This window comes from Ciconia boyciana, chromosome 1 (genome assembly GCF_034638445.1).
Source record: "Ciconia boyciana chromosome 1, ASM3463844v1, whole genome shotgun sequence".
NCBI lineage: Eukaryota > Metazoa > Chordata > Aves > Ciconiiformes > Ciconiidae > Ciconia > Ciconia boyciana.
Genome location: NC_132934.1, coordinates 60,405,027 through 60,423,657, shown reverse-complemented (window position 1 = coordinate 60,423,657; position 18,631 = coordinate 60,405,027). Strand labels below are relative to the sequence as shown.

Here is an 18,631-nt window from a genome sequence, read left to right as displayed (position 1 = left end):
CTGAGCAGGTAATGAGCAGGTATGTGGGTGTGCACAGGTACTCCCCCAGCACTGAGAAAGAGTTTAATCAGCTGAAGAAGGGACAAGGACTTGGGTCTCTCCAGGAGCAGTGCTGAGACTAACAGGGTGGTAACAGGTGGGCTGCTCCCTGAAAACAACATGAAAGAGCGATTCTCTGCAAGAAATACATGGGAGTCCTCAAGTGAAAGAATAATTCAAGGGCATGATAAAGGAAAGGCAACTGTATATGGATGTCTCACACTTGCCTATGCAGTTCAGGAAAGAGGAACAATTGCTTCTAAGAACTGTTGTTATGCCCTGAAGCAAGAGGATGAATTGAACCCATTAGAGTTGTTCATCTTTCTCCCTGGTGGCCACTTCAAAATACTGTTTTTTGTTTAAAAAAATGGGTACAGCACTTATAATTGGAAATTAACCTTCAAAATCAGAACACAACATAAATGAAGATGCTGTATCAGCAAAAGCCTGAAACGAGAGCTCTGAGAGGTTATTGCCATTTACCATCTGAAATTGCCAGCTCTGGAGCCAAACTGGGGAGTGAATGTCAGAAAAATGCTATTTCTCTCCTGGCATATAAAGGCTATTTAGTGACCAGCTGATGCTACAGGTTTCACCACAGGCAGTGAACGTGCCACCCCCTTTTTGGCTTTGCTATGAACATGCTATGCTTTTATTTATGTTCAAATACAAAATTACCAAGACCAAAGTTTTCAGAATCTCCTGGTGCCTGGGCTATGAAACCCAAATTTTGACATGTGAATTAGATTTTGATTTTTCTTTTCCCCACAGACATTGGGTACCTTACAGCTACATTGACCATACAGGGGCATGTGATTCATGCTACCATCACACAAGAGTTATTCCTGAGGTATAATTTGAGCGGGAGGAGAAAGGAGTATTCTGTGGAAGCCTGAGACAGAAACTCAAGTGGCAAACTAGGGAGATAGATAACCCTCTTTTATGCCATTTTAATGGCTAAATCTGTGGCAGAACTCTCATCAGCATCCCCAGCCTGACTAACACCTGGCTCTTGAGTTGTGTAACATACCCCGAGGCAGCAAACACACACATATCCCACATCTGCTCATACAATCCGGTCACTAGCTAACTCTTCTTTTAAAGCAGCTTAAAGGTGAATGTGGCTACACAAAGACCACTGGGAATCACGCAAAGAGCCTGGAGGAGAGTTGATACCAAAGTGGGTAATGCCCCATCAGTACTTCAGTCTTGGGAACTCAACTTGCCCCCTTTTGATGAAACATAACTTCTGACCCCAGGGTAGATATATTGTAATCTACCCTACTACATCTGTCCTGGAGCATTAATATTTGACATAAATCCTAAAGGAAGCTCTGTTCTTTATTACCGATTTGTCAGAGGTGGATGGATAGGAAGGGATGTGGGTAATATGGAAATGGCATAGGCAGAGGATCCCTTCTGAGAGCCTGATTATTGAAAATCAGCTGCTATTTACACAGTTAATGCCATTCACTTCTTGCACCTGCTCAATCATTCGTTTCCCAGTGCAAGCCAGCTTTACCCCGCTGCAAAGTCAGGGAATTTAAGGGAGTTACACCTGCAGGTTTTATCTTTCTCTCCAATGATTGCAGAGTTCAGCTTATAAAACTCCGACTTGTACATTTCCAGCCCTTCAACTTCCTTTTTGTGAATTCTTTTTCTACCTATTTATATGTATATATACTTTTCCAAGTATTTATGTTTCTGATAATGAATACAAAAGCTCTCTCCTTCTAACTCTTGTTGGACTCCCAGTCTGTTTCCTGCACCACACAAAATTCATCTGGTTCTGTAATCATTTGAAAAACAAGAAATTCATCTAGCTTCCCAACTTACACTAGTTTTTGTTCATATTCTATTCAGTCTTTGAGAGAGGCTCCATACCCTACATCCAGGGACATTCTGTTCTTTATGATGTCCCTACAAATGTAAATTCTGTGCTGACATCCCTGGCAAACACACTTTTATAGCAGACTCCACTTTTAATGTTGGTTAAAAAAAAAACAACAACCAAACAACCCAAAACAAACCACAAAGGATTATGCAGCTGACCTGTCTTCCCACTCTTGCCCCCATCGCCTTTCTTGATAATGAAGTTCTGTAGAAAAGCCTCAGGCCACCGAGCAGCCAGGAAGGAGGGAGAGAGCTGTAGTCCTGTGGTTTTACTTATTAGTGCTAAAGGATGTACCAGCTGTAAGTGAGATTATGGGAGGTGCAATTGCAGATCTGAGCACCTGAAAAACCTATCAGCAAGGGTTAATTAATAGAAAAGTGAAGGCTTCTGTTTTTTGCATAGTTTTTCTATTATCAAGAGAAGGGCTTCCACATAATGGAAAATCCTGCATCCTCCTAGCAGGTGAAGCATTTGCAATACTAACCTGTTATCTGGGTTTGCTTCCATGGTGGCGGTGAGCTGTCATTCATTGTAGCGTATCCATCTGCTTGTTGTATTACTTAAATATGAACTGAATGAACTCCCCCCATCTGCCAAAGTCTTGTCTTTGATTACAGAAAGACAACAGCAGGAAGTAGGTCAAGGTCAACTAAAGAAGATAAACATATGATTAACTCTGAGCAGATAATGACTCACCTGTCTTCAGTGGGAACAGCCTTGTACTAATGTGTCTGATTGAACCAGGGTTGGAGGAATAAACCAGATTAAAGGGAAGGAGAATGCAAAATTAAAAAGTAACAAAAAGCTAAAAGATGAAAACAAAACAGTCCACGACCTCTCTTTTTTTGTTTCCATCTGAAGAAACAACAGCTGGTATGCTTCTGAAACCAGCACGTCAAGTCAGACACTGGAAGGAATTGAGAGGATTATTTCACAATTTTATTGCACAACCGAAAATTAACCTTTTTTTAAATATTTACAAGCCATTTATTTTGCACACACAATCTAAACAGCATTTTCCCCAATAAAATTGTCACCTAGAAAACTTACACATGGACTGAAGCATACATGTAAACTAAGTGGTTTGTGCCCAATGCAAGTTGCCTCAGTTTAACCCTGGAGGGGGAGGCTCTTGGGAGATGGGGCAACAGTAGGAAAAAACCCACATTTTTTTGTTTCTCTTTCCTGAAATGTTACTCAAGGATCTTTCCCCAACCCAGGGAAAGAAACAAAAAGGGTTCAGTACTAGTTCAAGCAGAAGGCCAGCCAGTCAGATAATGTACTGACAGGGTGGTGAGTTGAAGATTCAAAACCCTTCAGTGCCACAAGCCTTGCAAGAAAATGACAAGACTTGTTTCATGCATGGTTCACCTTAAAGGTTGCGATATCCCAGTTTTCCCCTGGAGAATGTAGAATCACCTTGGTCATGTCAGGAAAGGAATGAGGTTTGACTCATAAGAAGAAAGACACGTGAAAGGCTGTTGGTATTTTTTTTTTTCCTTCTTTCTCACAGATTTCTTACCTGCTCTTTTGGAAAAGTGCTGGCTGAGACATTGCAAATGCTGCCGCTGCTCTCGGCAGAGCTACACAGTGATAATACAGAAACGTTGCATAACTTGACCAGCAATGCCAGGGGTAATATTTTAACCATCATCATGAAGCCCACAGCTTCGTGCTGAAAATGAGCGCTTTCCTGGCTGTTAGCACAAGCTGGCTGTCACAATGCGTAACACAATCTCTGGAGTCCACAGATCACCCCCCTCCCGTGGCTGATCTGCCCACATGTTTTCCATCATATAGATTGTTATTTTCAAGTTTGTCAGCTAATATTGAGTATATGGCCTTGTAGCACTTACTGCTTAGCTTCCAGGGGATTTCGACACCTGCAATCTTAAATGAGTAGGTGGTAAGCTCTAAAACTGATGCTCACTGGTCCAGATCTGTCCCATGTTACTTCGGGCAGGTTACATCTGAGGCACCTGCGTGGGGACCATCAGCACTGTAACCTTTTCTGCTAGTCAGAGAGCAAAGGGCGACGTAGGGCTTAGGTGAACAGAAATGCCCTCTGCAGAAGTCCCACTCACTCCATTGACTATCAAAGGAAACCAATGGACCAACTCCAACATCGTGGGGCTCAGACAGCTGCCAAGTTGCATGGCATGAATCTGGGCCTGAATGCTTCCAGCTGGGCACCTAAAAGCCTAGGGATTCTGGCACTGCAAGGTACATTTGGTATTTAGATCACTTTGGTGCTACCTTTCTTCAGGTTTTGGACCCTCTGCTGTAGGGCGGAGAAACCTACATGCCAACATAAGTGATGCCAACATGATCTATAGTGAATTTGGAAGGAAAGGAAGTGTTTATAGACTTGTTATGCTAGTTAGTGCTGGCCCATTGGGAATGATGCTAATGGGAGACGGCTTTGTGAAAGGCAATTCAAGTGTATAGGAAAAACAAAACCTGTGGCCTCAGACCAAATGATCTATGTCAAGTCTTCTAAAGTCATTGTTTCTTCCAGAGCCACACAGAGTCACCATTGCTGTCTTACGCATGGCGACCAAGTTGTAGTAATGTGTCAGGTCCTAAGCGACCTGATCTTATTTTGGCATTAACTATTAAAGGCCTAAGTCTCTCTCTCTCTCCTCTTCCCCAGCAGCCCAAGTGTTTGTTTTTCTCTTATTTTTAAAATGAGTTCTTGCTGGTTTAAGGGAGCCAGCAATAGAGAGATGTCTTTTTCTATGTAATAGTCATATCCAGACCTTGACACTGTGGAAAGTGTCTATACTGTCATTGAAATACCTGCCAACACCTACCGAAGGCTGGTATAAACATGGATTTAGGTGTATAGCAGATTGGGAATGTGGAGAAAAATGGCAAAACCCTAGAATGGGCTGGCTGAGGAAGGATCCTGAAATTGAGCCCTACAAAAATCGTAGCAAATTTGTAAATTGTAGAAACTTGTGCTAAAACTTACAGTTTAAGTTACTTATCTTTACAAATGCTGCTGATTTCATCCCCATTGGATTCCTTGCAATGACTCTCTTCCTCTCAAAACAATATTTTTCTGGAAGATATATAGTTGTAGTGGACAGAAAAGTTTGAACAATATGCATATGTTAAAAATAAAACAAAACATAGTGATCCCATTCTTACAGCTTCAAATTGATGAATTTTTCTCTCACGTGTAGGCTTGAAGATTAAAATTGGAAGAAAACCCTGCAGAATAAATTTGTGTGGAGGCCCAGGTGCCATGCCAGAAACATAGTGCGTTGATATTGCCTTAGTAATGAACTCATGCAGTGGTACAGCACAAGCCAGTGGTCTTTCATACTTACTGGAAGAGACATTACTAAGATAGAAATAAAACCTGTGATAGCACAAAGCAAAGAAAATTCTCCAGGCTCTGTGCTAAAGTGGTGCTGAGGACATCTGAATGACCCCTCAGTTCTATTCTTCACCCCAGACAATGCTGTAATATTTGCAAGTCTTATTGATGGGGAAGAAAGCTGTATCAGCCTAAGAAAATAAAGAAGTTTTGCAAACTGTTAGTTTCACATATGAAAATGGAAATGAAAGCAACAAAAATTATAAAATGTTTGGGTCTTCGGTGATCTGATTCAGAGTTGTTTTTATTACATGCACTTGTTTTGCTCTGTGAAGTGTAATCAGAAAGAAGACGACAGTGTCTGTGTTCTCTGCTTTCATGACAAAAGCTGGCAGGTTAACCTGGTGGATATTTTGCATTGATGAATCTTCATGTATGTTAATCCTTGTGGGTCCCTTACAGAACTCACTGCTTTTTTTGGATTGCCTTTGCTGTTCTTTGAATAAACCCTAACAGTGAAAAGTAAAAGATGTAAGCTCTCCATGAGCCATGTGAACCTGTATGGCAATATTAATTGATGTTATGGACAGAAAGCATCATTTTGTTCATCTGTTTGTTCTGTTATCAACACAGAGAGCAGAAGCTTACTGCCCAGCCTGAACACCGAGTCTCAGGCCAGCTGGATTAATTGGTGCTAATATAATTAGTAAACACTGGGCAAGGTGTCGAGGGAAAATATACACGTCTTGTTCTCTTTCTGAACCAGCAAACTGCTGAGTCCCATCTCTCCCTAACCCCAAGGGGCCTCTGTCACTCACAGCGAGTATACATCTAAAATGCAGAAAAGCTCAGCAAAGTCTATCAGAATAATAGATTTCATACTGAACTCACTATTGCCATCTAAAAAACTCAAAGCAGACAGTGGTGCAGCTTCCTTCCTGCTGCTGGTGGTTAGTTCCGACTGGATGAAGAGTTCATGGATCAATCAGCATTAGGCAGCTTTTCCCTTCCTTATAGCATCGCTGGAGAGCACCGCTGGAACAACAGATCCACAGGCAGATCAAAAGAAGAAATTCTGCGAACCTTGCTAACTCCAGCTTTGCCCCAACCATTGACCCCACTGCTGACAATTTAAAAAAGGCTGGGTAGTCAGACTCCTACTGTTATCAAGCTGCTATTATCTTTTTTTTTTCTTCTTTTCTTATGAGCAGCAAAAGAGCAATGTGGGAATCCAAAGAATTGAAACAAATTAAACATATTTGAGCTGAGAATGGTTTAATCTCAGTGCTGACTTTCATGAATTTTACAACCCACAGAATTTACTACAGGTGGGCCACATTGGCCAGTGTTGGATAGGAAATGCCACAGATCCAGAATGAGCTTAGTTCAACCCACAGATCCTACAAACAGATCTTCTGAGGGACCTCAGAATGCTTTTGCCTTTCTCATTCCTCTGGAAATTTGGCTACTTAAAACAAACCCCTCATGCCCCCCAATTATTTACTCCATCTTTTCACTGCTTTCCTGACAGACTGTGCCAATAGCCTTTAGAGTGCTCCCAAAGGGGGAGCAGACATGCTTGGACAGAGCTGGGATTCATCAGTCTTGCATGTTCAGCTGTTAGCATTCATAGATTGTGGGTGAGTGCTACAAGGCCTCCGAGTGTGTTATTTCCATCAGCTCCGTAGGTTCCCTCCACAGAAGAAAAGCCTGTAGAACAGAACTGCAGGCATTCTGCTCAGAAAGCCTGAGAGCACAGGGGATAATTGATTTTCCTAAATCACAGTTTAAACCTATGCTTTGGAAAAAAAGAAAAAAAAAGTCTGGCTTTGCTCAGAATCAAGGCAGCTATCATATTATGAAAAGCTCAATGAGAGCAAAAGTTAAAAAGAAGTATCGCCCAGCTGCTTCATTCCCTGAGTACCATCCACTCTGTGCACAGAATGAAAGAGGAGTCCTCAAAAAAAAACCCAAAACCCCAGGAAATGATTGTGTAGAGACTATGTCCTATTACATATGTACCAGGGGACAGAAAGAAGTTGTATGAGCAAATCACTGGCTCCACCAGCAACTTGACATTTCAGATCCTCTAACTTTCACATGACTGATTTTGCAGCCTTAGCAGGAGTCTTGTGATATGTTGGTTAATGTTGAAAATTCACACGTCCATTGTCTGAGAATTATGTTGCCGTAATACTGAGGAATAGGCTTAGCTTGGCTTGAATTACTTGGCCTCACATGTTTGGGGACCTCTTCTCGAATATATTTGGTGAGAGTGATGTCTACACGCCTGATTGGACAATTACCACCAGGTTAGAACTATTTCTTTTGGATTGAAATCTTTTATCTCATGGCAAAGGACCATGGAGCTCAAATGAAGCTTTTGTCACGTGCACAGTGACTTCCCATGAGTCCATGTTGCAGAGGTTTAGGACATTTTAACCCTACAGAAACAGTAATTAGCTGGGAGACAGGCAGCTGTTCTCATCCTATAGGGGGAAACTACAGCACAGAATGACTGGAAAGATACTAAGTTCTTAGCCTGGGTTTAAGATCTTTTGCATCCTGACACTCTTAATGAGCTAACACTTGCATTGCAGTACCCATTAACATGTCTGGACAAATACATTCATACGATCCATCACACAAATAAATATTTGGCTGGCTTACTAATTCCCAGATTATTTTTTCAACTGATCATAACAACTCTACTCTGCAGAGCAAACAAACCCCAAATCCCAAGTATTCATAAGAGGAAAATGTTCCAGCCAACTTACACGTTCATAGATCCTTTTGAAATTCTCAAGGACTTTGTGCCTTGTTTTGGGAATGTATAACTACTGACAAAAACAAATTCCTGTGAAAGCAAGGCATTTCTAAAACCAGGTTTGTAAGCATTTCCTGAGCTATAATTTGCTGTGCACAGCCAGAAGCTTTTCCAAACTTAATTTTATATTGTGAACCAAAGTAACAATCTTCAAACAATCCCCAATTCACCTAAGTGTTTGGATGTAAACATACCATCTAGACATACATTATGTATTACTACTGTAAAAATGACTTCATTTAGCTATCAATGCTTCTGCATTTTCAATGCTGCAGTGGAAATACTGGTTATTTGCTGTCATTGTCTACTAGTGACTTATTTGTTCCAGTCTTACTTACTGGAGTTGTAGAAACTTAGCTGCTTGCTTTTCCTAAAATTGAAATATTTTTTCAGCTAACAATGATACATTCTTTTTTTTGCACTCCCACCATCTAATGTATTAGACCTTGTTGAAGTTCATAAATAATGATGCTCACCCCACTTGCTCAGCTTGCTGTGTTTCCCTGTTGCTGCACTGAAACCTGAGGAACACCCATACAGTATCTGGCAGAGCAGGAAGGAATGTCCTGTGCAATGCCTAAGAGTAATATCTCTGCTGATTTGCCAGGACTCCTAGTGCTGCTGGTCATTAATCTTTCTCAGCCAAAAACAGATGGGGCTATTAGGCAGGCTGGAGTAATGGGGGAAACTGGCACAATGCAGAAGGAAATGCATTATCTTCTGGATAGAATTGCATGTAAAAATGAGAACATTAAAAATGTATTTTTCATATTTAATTGGACGATGTACGATTATACCTACCAGAAAATAATGTGCAATGTGTTTTGTGCAGGGCATTTATAAAACTGTTCAGCTGTGCTAGGGCCTTATTTTCCCCTGCGGAGAGAAACAGTAGCTACAATTCTGACAAGGTTTTTGTGCTTTTCCCTCCAACGCAGGGCTTACTCCGCTGCAATAGCTACTGCAAATAACACTACAAAGTGCCTCCACTTGTCGCAGTAAAAGGAAAACGCAGTTTATGATTTACATACAAACCACATGAAGCCTACCAGGTAAAAAATCAGTACTTTAGGAATAATGTAAGCATATCTGATATTCAGTCTAACAAAAGTGATGGAACTGCAGGTACAGCTGCTAATTCCTTTATGTCACTGAGTCCAAGATGATGATTACTAATAGAATAAAAATTGCAAATTATGAAGTGGAACCCGACTGCTCACATAGGAAACTAGCAAGGCTGGAAGGAATTACTGAAAGGAGGATTCGGAAAAAAACCTGATAGATACTAAGGACTATTTGGGATAAACAAAGACATTTTCTAGGTCTGCCAGGTAGGCAAATGGTAGATGACCCTTAGCCAGAAAATGATAGGATGGAAACTATAGCCAAACGTTTGAAGGTATATACTGTGACAACAGAGAGAAATCATGGAAACATATTAGAGGGTTACAATAAGGCATTAAATAAAGGCAAGTGCTTTGCCCAAAACTTAAACTTGCAAAGCCTGTTATATCAAAGGGAGAAGCATGAAAACAAAAATAGTAGGATTGGGTGCCAGCCAGCAGATTATTATTTGGCACAATAATTACGTCTGAAATGTGGTGGGATGTGAGGACGTGCTGGGAAATACACAGTTCAGGCTCTGGTGCTGGAAGGGGCTTAGGGGACTGAAAAGTTTGCAGTGACTCACATGTGTCAATGTTTTGGAGCGGAAAGGGAAAAGGGAGACACAGAACAAAATGTGTCAAGATAATACCCCAAATTAGAAGAACAAAATAATTTTGTAGGATTTTATTTCTGATCCCTTGACTAGGAAAAGGTTAGCATTTAGGAAGGTTAAAGAGGAAAATACAAACACCCAAAACCTAGTAGGGTGATATTTGATATAAAAATTTAAAAACAAAAACCTCTTTTTCCTTTTAAAGAAAGAATCAGTGGCCCTAAATAAAAAGAAAAAACTGAAATCCTCAGGTTAAAAACGGAAAGGGCTTATAAATAGCCATGGAATATGGGTATTCCCTTAGATAAATGGAAGACAAGGACAAGGAAATGCTGGTATGACTAAACTGGAAATTTTAGAAGTTATTCAGGCCAAATAGGAAACCTTCAGAGAACGGAAATCAAAACTTTGTAAAGCTGAAAGGAGGGTATGTAATAGTTAAGATGGAGTTTGAGCAAGCAAAGAGGGAATTTGAAGAGCAAATAGTATGAAGTTAAAACTGAAAACACACATTTGCTCAGTACACCAAAAGCAGAAAACCGGAGATAACCGGTAGGCCACCCCAAACAGTAAGTAGAAGAAACAATTAAAGACAATAAGGACATTGCCAAGAGTCTAAATGATTTATTTGCATCAGTCTTCACCAGAGAGGGTGCTGGAGTGATACCTAAATGAGAGACTCACACTTTCCAAATATCAAAGATAAGGAGAGGTCATAGACTGAAGACTCAAGAGAGAAGTTGGTGGAACAAATCAATAAATCAAAGGCATTAAGTCACCAGGTTTATCTGATATTTCTTGAAGACTTCAGGAGAAAACTGAGAAGTAACAAAGTTGCTAGCAAATACCTACTACAGCAGAGGACTGGAAGACAGTCAGTGTTATAACTGAGTTGGGGATTTTTGTTGTTGTTGTTGTTTTTTTCATGGTGTTGGAGGAACCCTGGCAGTTACAGACAGCTATGTAATCCTAATTTGCTATCATGTAAATTGGCTGAAATGTGTTAAAAAAACCCAAGCCCCACACCTCCCAAATTATGAAGCGCCCAGACAAACATGACATGACAGGTACAAGTCAGTGCAGTGTCTATTAAGGGAAAAACAGGGGCTCTTTGAACCTACTACCAATCTTCGAGCTGGTTACACCAGCCAGCACACCTAAGCTTACCTGGGAGGTGCCAGGACTCGCTATACAGACAGCCAAGTAGCAAATGATTACCTCCCTGCTCCCCCATCTGCATCTCACGACCACTGAGGAGAGAATAATGTTCCTGTTGATAATGGCACACCCAAACAACACACAGGTCCGTGCTACAGGTTATGCTGCTGCAGGGCAATCCAGTCCATCCTTGGGCAACACTGTTAAGCCAAGGAGACTTGTACATCTGGAAATGAAAGTTTTTAATACATATGAAACATAATGGTAGCCACACTGAAGCTCTGACTGGAGATTTTATGTAGGTACAACCAGTGTTAGCCTCTCTTAGGATCAGCTTTTGGTATCTTTCTGCACGTTAGCTAATCAACAGGACTCTGTGCTGCAGGGTTCTTATTCTCAAAATGCAGTGACCTGGCCCCTTAATGGTAAGTAATATGGGACTTGGGGAGTTAAGATTTTGGGTTTTTTTTAAAAAATATATCTTAGCCAGGACTGAGCACTCATTTCATTTCTTTCCAGCTCTTCCCAGCGTTTTATGTAAATCTTTACATAAAGCCATTAAGAACAGAAGAAAAGCACTTTGGAAAATTATGCAGTGATGTATTCTTATGCAGCCAACCCGCCAGGGGAAAAAGTGAAAATTACATATAGCCTCCCGCCCCTTTTTATTTCTTGTCAAAGGTGTTGCCTTTTTTGGCTTTTCTTATATATACACAGCATGATGAACTGATATTTGTAGTTTAAATGTCTGGTTTAACCGCGTGGTTTCCACCGTAACAGAAAGCTCTCACAAAATGTCAGGTTAGAAATAAAACCAAGCTCTAGAGGGATGAGGTGAGGAGGAAAGTAGAAGGTCCAGTGGCTGAAAAACAAAATGGAAAAAAAGTGAGCAGAACACAATGTGGATCCATTCCCAACTCAGGCAGTGGTATTGGTACGTGTGGTTGTATGGGGATCTGGGATAGGGAGACAGACGCATTTCTCACTGAGTTGTTTCTGCTTTCTCTATTAACATTGCAACAGAAATTACAAATAGCCCTGCAAGGGGTAGTGCATTAAACCTCATCTCTTCATCCCATGTAAACACAACATTAATACTGAAGAATAAAGAAAATGGTAGAAAGTCCAGTGTCTTGTTTTCTGCATTTTACTTGTTAGCTTTCCTGTCCGCCCTCCAGCATACTCCTGTGTGTACCGAAGTTGTGAACTTAACCATCCCACGTTCAAGCAAACACTCACACTCAGATTCCCAACACATTCTTTTCTCCCCCTCGAATGGGGAGTTTATTCCTAACAGTTCTGCTCCTTTTAATTATAAACTCCTTTAACGAAGTAGTTCTGAGACCTTGCAGCAGGCAGCAGGAGAGCACCAAGGCTACTAGTTGCCATGTTCAGCATGGCATACATAATCCCTGTTCAGCAAAGAAGTCCACTTAAAGCCCAAGGCCCAACGCCTTCACGGACGGGCATGCACTGAAATGAGCCTACAAATCAATATCCCCCTGCACAATGTGCCTTATAGGGAAAATCCAATCTTGCCTAAAAAAGATAAAGAGTTACAGCCAGGCCCTTTATTTTACAAGACACACACGAACAAGTTGCTCTGGTGAAAACAGACCTTACACTGACAAGTTTTGTTCACTTTCTGGCAGTGCTACTGATCTTCTTAACTGGACCACCAGATCTGAAGATGGGAAAGAAACACAAGGGAGACATTTCCTTGGCAAGGAAAGGAGCAGCATTTAGGACTGGGGAAAAGTCAGGGTGGGGTATAGGGGATTTTCCTGATAAAACAACTAATTTGAGAATAAAAGACCAACCGGTATCATGTATACACCTAAACCAGTAACACACCTTCTCTGGAGTGCAGTATTGTATAAGCGTCCCCTTCGTTTTCAAGGCTAATTCAGACCTTTGGCTCATCCTGCATTAACAAGGTCATCCATGTTAACAGGGCCCCTGTGAAAGTTCACAGGTGAAAGTTCCCTTTTAGACTAGTGCAGATTTGAAATTCACAGGACAGCGACCCGAAGATCTTCCTTTACAGATAAAAAGCATGTCAAATTATTAAATAGCAACATGAAATCCTATATTCTGAAGGTCTGTCTTTGCTCTGCAGTTAGGAGAGCAGTGTGCGTTCCCAGCCCCTGCCCAGTCCCCACCTCCGGCGGCATGGCGGGCACGTGGCCGCCCCTCTCGCTGACACCTCACGAATGCTAAAGCTGAAAGGCCTGGGGTAGTTGGGGAAGGGACGAATGAGCATAGTCTGAAGACATGTCACTTCAAATTTCTACTGTTAGAACTGCCGGGTATGATATAAAAACAGAAAGTATTTCTCAGTTCGAAGTCTGAAGACTGGGCCCCAAACGTTGAGTGGCTCCTCCCTCCGGTGTCCCTGTTTCCCGCACACGGGCTCCATTGTGCTAGCTGTTGTTCTCTGCCGTGAGATATTTGAGGGCTGCAAAGCCGTAGTGGCGTGACATATCCTGCTGGAACTCCTCCTTCAGGGTCTTGAGACAGATGCGGTATTGCTTGTTGGAGCGAAACTTGGTGATGTCGAAGCTGGGGGCGTGCGGCATGTGGATCATGTAGGCGTTGGGCAGCACCGTGAACTCATACTCCTGGGGGAGAAAGACACGGGCTGTGAGGGTGTTCCCGAGCCCTCTTGCAATGCATCTCTCCTGTACCTCCACAGTCAAACATGCTCCATCACGTAACAGTGCAGTGTGGGTCTCGGAAACAACAAACCCATACAGATATGCCAAATAAACCTTCTTTTTTTAAAGTTGCTTTTTCTTGGTTTTATGGAAGATCTACTTTCTCTTTTAAAATGTTTTTCTCCTTGTAAGCCAAATGATGGAGAAACAGTACAAAAAGCATGCCTGAAGCCATGTCTGCAGCACAGATTTTGCAGTAGTGTGCTTGCAACCAACACAGCTGTGACTGCACACAGCACGAGTCTCAAGTGTCCATGCAAAAGCATGTTTTTGCCCCTACAATTTTTCTTGTTTGGGATGCTGGAATAAGCTGTATTTACAAAGGCAGCCATTGCAATACAAATGTTGCTTTGCCTGTATACTAAGATACTTACAGACAGAAAACTGTCCAAAACTATTTATAAACCTGAAATGAGGGGGGAATACGATACCTTTTATAGGCGATGTGTGAAAATGGACCTGCTAATTCCATATGCTTTGAGAAGGTTTTACGCAAATTAAGTTCTCCTTACAAAGTATGAGATACTGTTTTAATTCCCCCTCTCCTCTAAAACTACTTCACTAATTCTCTTTATTTATACCTGACCAAGTTCTTTGACAATTTTTGTTCTTAAAAATGATGGTTCGTTTAAGTCTCAATTACTCCTGTTAGATTTTTTCAATTTTTATAATTAAATATATTAACATTAGAGCAAAGCTAGACAAAAACCGATTCTTAGACAAGCTGAAAGTTCACTACTGTAGGATGTGCAAGAACCAGGTATCTGCTCCTGCAAGGAACTGGGCAGAAAAGGGATGTGAACCTCAGTATTCTGTAGCCAAGTGAAGTACCCTAACCACAAGGATGCTACCTCTTTTTTCATATGGAATTTCAAAACGTCTGAGTTGTATGGGATGCAAATGACAAAGAAACTTTGAAGCCTCCACACGCAAATTTCCTATTGTCCTCACACAGCTTCTATTTACAACTGTTGCTGTATTGACTCATTAGCCATCTCTGCATAAGACACTGGGCAGGGAAGGAACAGCCACAGAGCATGCTGGCTTTAAAATAAATGGTGCACAACTTCCCCTGGTTTGCAAAGTCCAGTCACTTGTAGATTTAGGAGTCTGTGCAGAGACACAGAGTATCTGCAGCACAGAGGCAGAGTACTCCAAAATATTTTATTAGGGAAAGAGATTTATGGGAGAGAACAGACTTGTGCTAATACACATGAGTGTTTCACCTATAAATCTTTCTTCACCTAACAAAATATAATCAACCCAGAAAAGACCGAAAGCTGCTGGGCTACCATGCTACCAGAAACCAAGTGTTTGAGCAACACAGCCCAAAATGAAGCCCAAACAAAATGGAAAAAAGTGAGCAGAATGCAATGTGGATCCATTTCTCAACTCAGGCAGTGGTACTGGTGAGCCCAAAGTGCAGATAAGACTGCAGTGCCTTCCCAGAGACACCTATGAAACAGTAGCATGTGTTGGACAGCTAGGTGCAGATGCAGCTGTATGGCTGCTCCTTTCTCATTATGGGAATGCCTGTTCCCTATCAGACAGTGCTAAAGTGGAAAATCTTTGTGCCAAATTACGATGCTGTCATATATGGGAATGGACCCCTCTGAGCTTCTGTTTGGAGTGACAAACATACAGCAAGAGCAAAATAATCTGAAGCTCACAGGCAGAACTTATTTAGCTGGAAGAGGCTTATAACTAATGGAGAACCAAACACAAAAACAAAGGCTGGCACAATGGAGTGAGGCGAGCTGATAAACTACAAACTATAAAATACGTCTCTACAGCACCTTAAAACTAAGGGCTGAAGCTTCAGAGGAAGATGCATCCCCCTCATACAATCTTTTCTTTGTTCTCTGTTTGCATCTCAAGTCTGTAATCCTGCAGGTCAGGGACCGTCTATGCTCTGCAGTGTAAACTGTTCAGCACAGCGGTGCTCCCATCCCTCCAAAAGGCCTTCAGGCACATAAAGCCTTCCAAAACCTTATAAGTCTGCTGCTAATAAGCCCCTTTGAAAGATGCTGGGCTGGGGTCCTGGAAAAAGGATTGCTCACAGTCTAGTTCCACAGTCACCGGAAGAGCAGGGAAAGGCTTCGCAATGACCCACCCCTACTACATGGAAACGTCTGTTGAGAAAGCAATGCACTTGCAGGAACCTCTGTCCCTACATCACAGGTTATAAATTCTTTAGATGGAGACTGTCATTATCTATGTGTTTGTACAGCATCCAGCTCAGTGGACATCTGCATGCCCCCAAAATAATAATGATGATTATCTCCACGCTGTGTGCTGCTCTGAAGGATGGTAGTGGCAGAGGCCTTGCTAAGGAGTCTGAAACAGTTCTCTTGACAGACACTGCAGTTGTGAGGAGCAGTGAAATAATTCAATCGAGAAGCTGCTCTGCCTGCTGATAATGAAGCCAGCCAAGCAGCTGGCAGCAACCTGATCTGTGGACACCCCGGAGCAGAGGAATGCCATAGGGGGAGGTAGCTGTGCAATCCCACGTCCCCTCCAGGCTGATTTTCTGGGAGAACAGGCCAATACCCATGTTGCTACAGATGAAAATGAAACTTCTTTTCAATGTGAGAATGTTTTTAAGGCTGGAAGAGTGAGAAAAACAATTCCCCAGAGTTAGTTCCAACCCAATGGCCATTTAAAATATCTGCGCTATGATCAACTTTGAAAAATGTTCCCATTTCCCATGTGTGAATCTGTATGCTGGGCAAATGCCTCTGAACAGAAGAGTTAAATTGTGAGTGCTAGCTGAGAGCTGCCAGTGGGAACATAAGCCTTGTTACCCAGATTAACAAATAATAAATCATTACACTGGCACTCTCCATAACTGATGGTTAATTGATTAGTGTTTGGAAAGTGCACTGGAAAATTAAAGTGCTATAGCAGAGCAAAGTATTATTATTAACAATAATATAAGGGACAATTTTTTTTCTAGTCTGTAATAACTTTTTCTCAACATAAGTAGGTACTAATTTGTTGGGAATGTCCTTCTGCAAACAGAGGGCAAGTGTTGGCCAGCCCAAGGTGGCCGTGTGGTTTTGTAAGCAGAAGTAGAAAATAACCCTCCCACATAGGTGCCAGCACACAAATACACTGTAGCCCACACCCCAGAGACTCAATCTCCCAGTAACTTGCTGCATGCCTGGTAAGAGGTGGGCAGAGAAGGATCAGCTATATTCCAGATCCATAGCAGAAGCTAGCATAGGAGGATACAGATGGCCAAAAAGTATGGGTTTTGCTTAGCATGAAATGCTCCTAGTTCAAAAACTGGGACTGAAACCAAACTAAAAAAAACCCCAAATAAAAAGAAATGCCATGACCCAGACCCTGCTGATTAGCACAGTGGTTATCTTCACATCCAAGAACAGCAGAGAGATGCAAACCCTGCCATTTCAGTGAGCAGTAGCACCGGGCTCCCACAGAGCCACATTCACTGCCAGTCTCTAAGATCTAGGTCGGTGACAGGGACCTTGGCTCTGAGAGCTCTAGTGCCAGTCTGGGTCTCTTGAGCTTTCTCTGCATCCTTATTCTTATATATTCTGCCCAGCAGCTCCATCCCAAGTCACAGATGCCAGAAGCAGGTAGCCCAAGGATCAAGTGCCTGGATCCTCTGGAGTCTGCCGCACAGCCAGACTTTGAAAATGTACAGTCCTTGTCTTTGCAGAGATGTGCTGTAAATCCAGGCCAGAAATTGAAGATTCTTGCCTTGGATTCAATTTAAGATTGTTTTTTGAATTCTAAATTAGCATTTGGGACTCACCAACCTCTATTTAATTGAAAAACTTCCAGCTAGGTCTACAGATCCCCTAGTAGGTGACTGGCAACGAGTGCTGCAATGCTCAGGCACGCTGTTGGGCAGGAGGCAGGCACACAGCATTGTGCCACTAAGAGACAACAACTTTCTCAGCACTGACAAATAAACTAATTCAGACTCAGTTCTCCTTTTAATGCTTGACAAGGACTAAAGTAAGTGTTCCCAACTCAAGAAGCACTCATTAAGGAGCTCAGTAAGGCCAGATGAGCACTTTGGTGATGCAAAGCCTGAAGACTTTCTACAGAACACAGATTTCATTTAAAAACCCTGCTGCCCAGCCCTGGGTGAGACATGCAGGTGTTGTCTCCTCACCTGTGCATCCAGTTCCATGATGTGAGCTACTTTGTTCCAGCCAAATCCAACAAACCGCCTGTCATACTCTGGGCAGTCCTTCCTCACAACAACGTATGGCTCAAAGTCTGCTTCCCACTCAACGCGGTAGGGAGTGGTGGCCGTTCGCCACTTGGCAAAGTTCGTTGGCGCATGCCCTTTTGTCCAGACGTGATACCTTAAACAGACATAAATGTCACAGTCGTGGGGAAGCAATTAGACAGAACGCATCTTGGCGAGGCAACAAAATGTTACTTGTTAGATGAAATGCTCAAAAATAAGGACATTAGCTTACAGTTCACATCATCATTTTCAGGACATATCAGAGGCAATTTCTAGGACTATTTCCAGCACGCTTCCCAGAGCCTCTATGTGCTCAATGCTTAAACACATCTAGTTGGTGAAGGACAGTGTGAAAACACTACCTAACGCTAATGTGAGAAACAATTACAAAGTACACAGACAGTTCATCTGCACTACAAAGTGCTGTGTCTTGTTCCTAGCAACCAAGCATCTGTATCAGTGCTCTAAAATCAGTGTGAAATTCTGTAGCTCAGACAAGGTCCCTAAAATTAGCTATTTCTACACCACAGTGACATTCACGATCTGTTTTATATGCAATTTTATAATTTGTATGAGAGACACCTGCAGCTCTGGATAGATGTTCTGTTTTATTAATTACCGTTATTACTATGGCAGGAGCCAAAGTGCATAATTAAATTAATAAGTAAAATATTACATAAAGGCTTTCTGCTGTACTTTCTACATTGTGGGGAGTACCCATGT

At 42.0% G+C, this 18,631-nt stretch overlaps 1 protein-coding gene across 3 annotated transcripts in view; it reads right to left on the bottom strand.

The window, feature by feature from the left end:
• Positions 1 to 2,889: 2,889 nt before the first annotated feature.
• Positions 2,890 to 18,631, bottom strand: part of LARGE1 (LARGE xylosyl- and glucuronyltransferase 1) — a 300,884-nt gene continuing 285,142 nt past the window's right edge. For 2 of the 3 annotated variants that reach the window (XM_072870284.1, XM_072870273.1), the window contains 2 exons: positions 17,828 to 18,023; positions 2,890 to 13,584 (listed from right to left, as the gene is read on the bottom strand). In XM_072870284.1, the coding sequence (XP_072726385.1) occupies positions 13,387 to 13,584; positions 17,828 to 18,023 (394 nt within the window). In that variant the 3' untranslated portion in view covers positions 2,890 to 13,386. The remainder of the gene's footprint in view (positions 13,585 to 17,827; positions 18,024 to 18,631) is intronic. The other variant, XR_012043802.1, reaches the window with a different exon arrangement.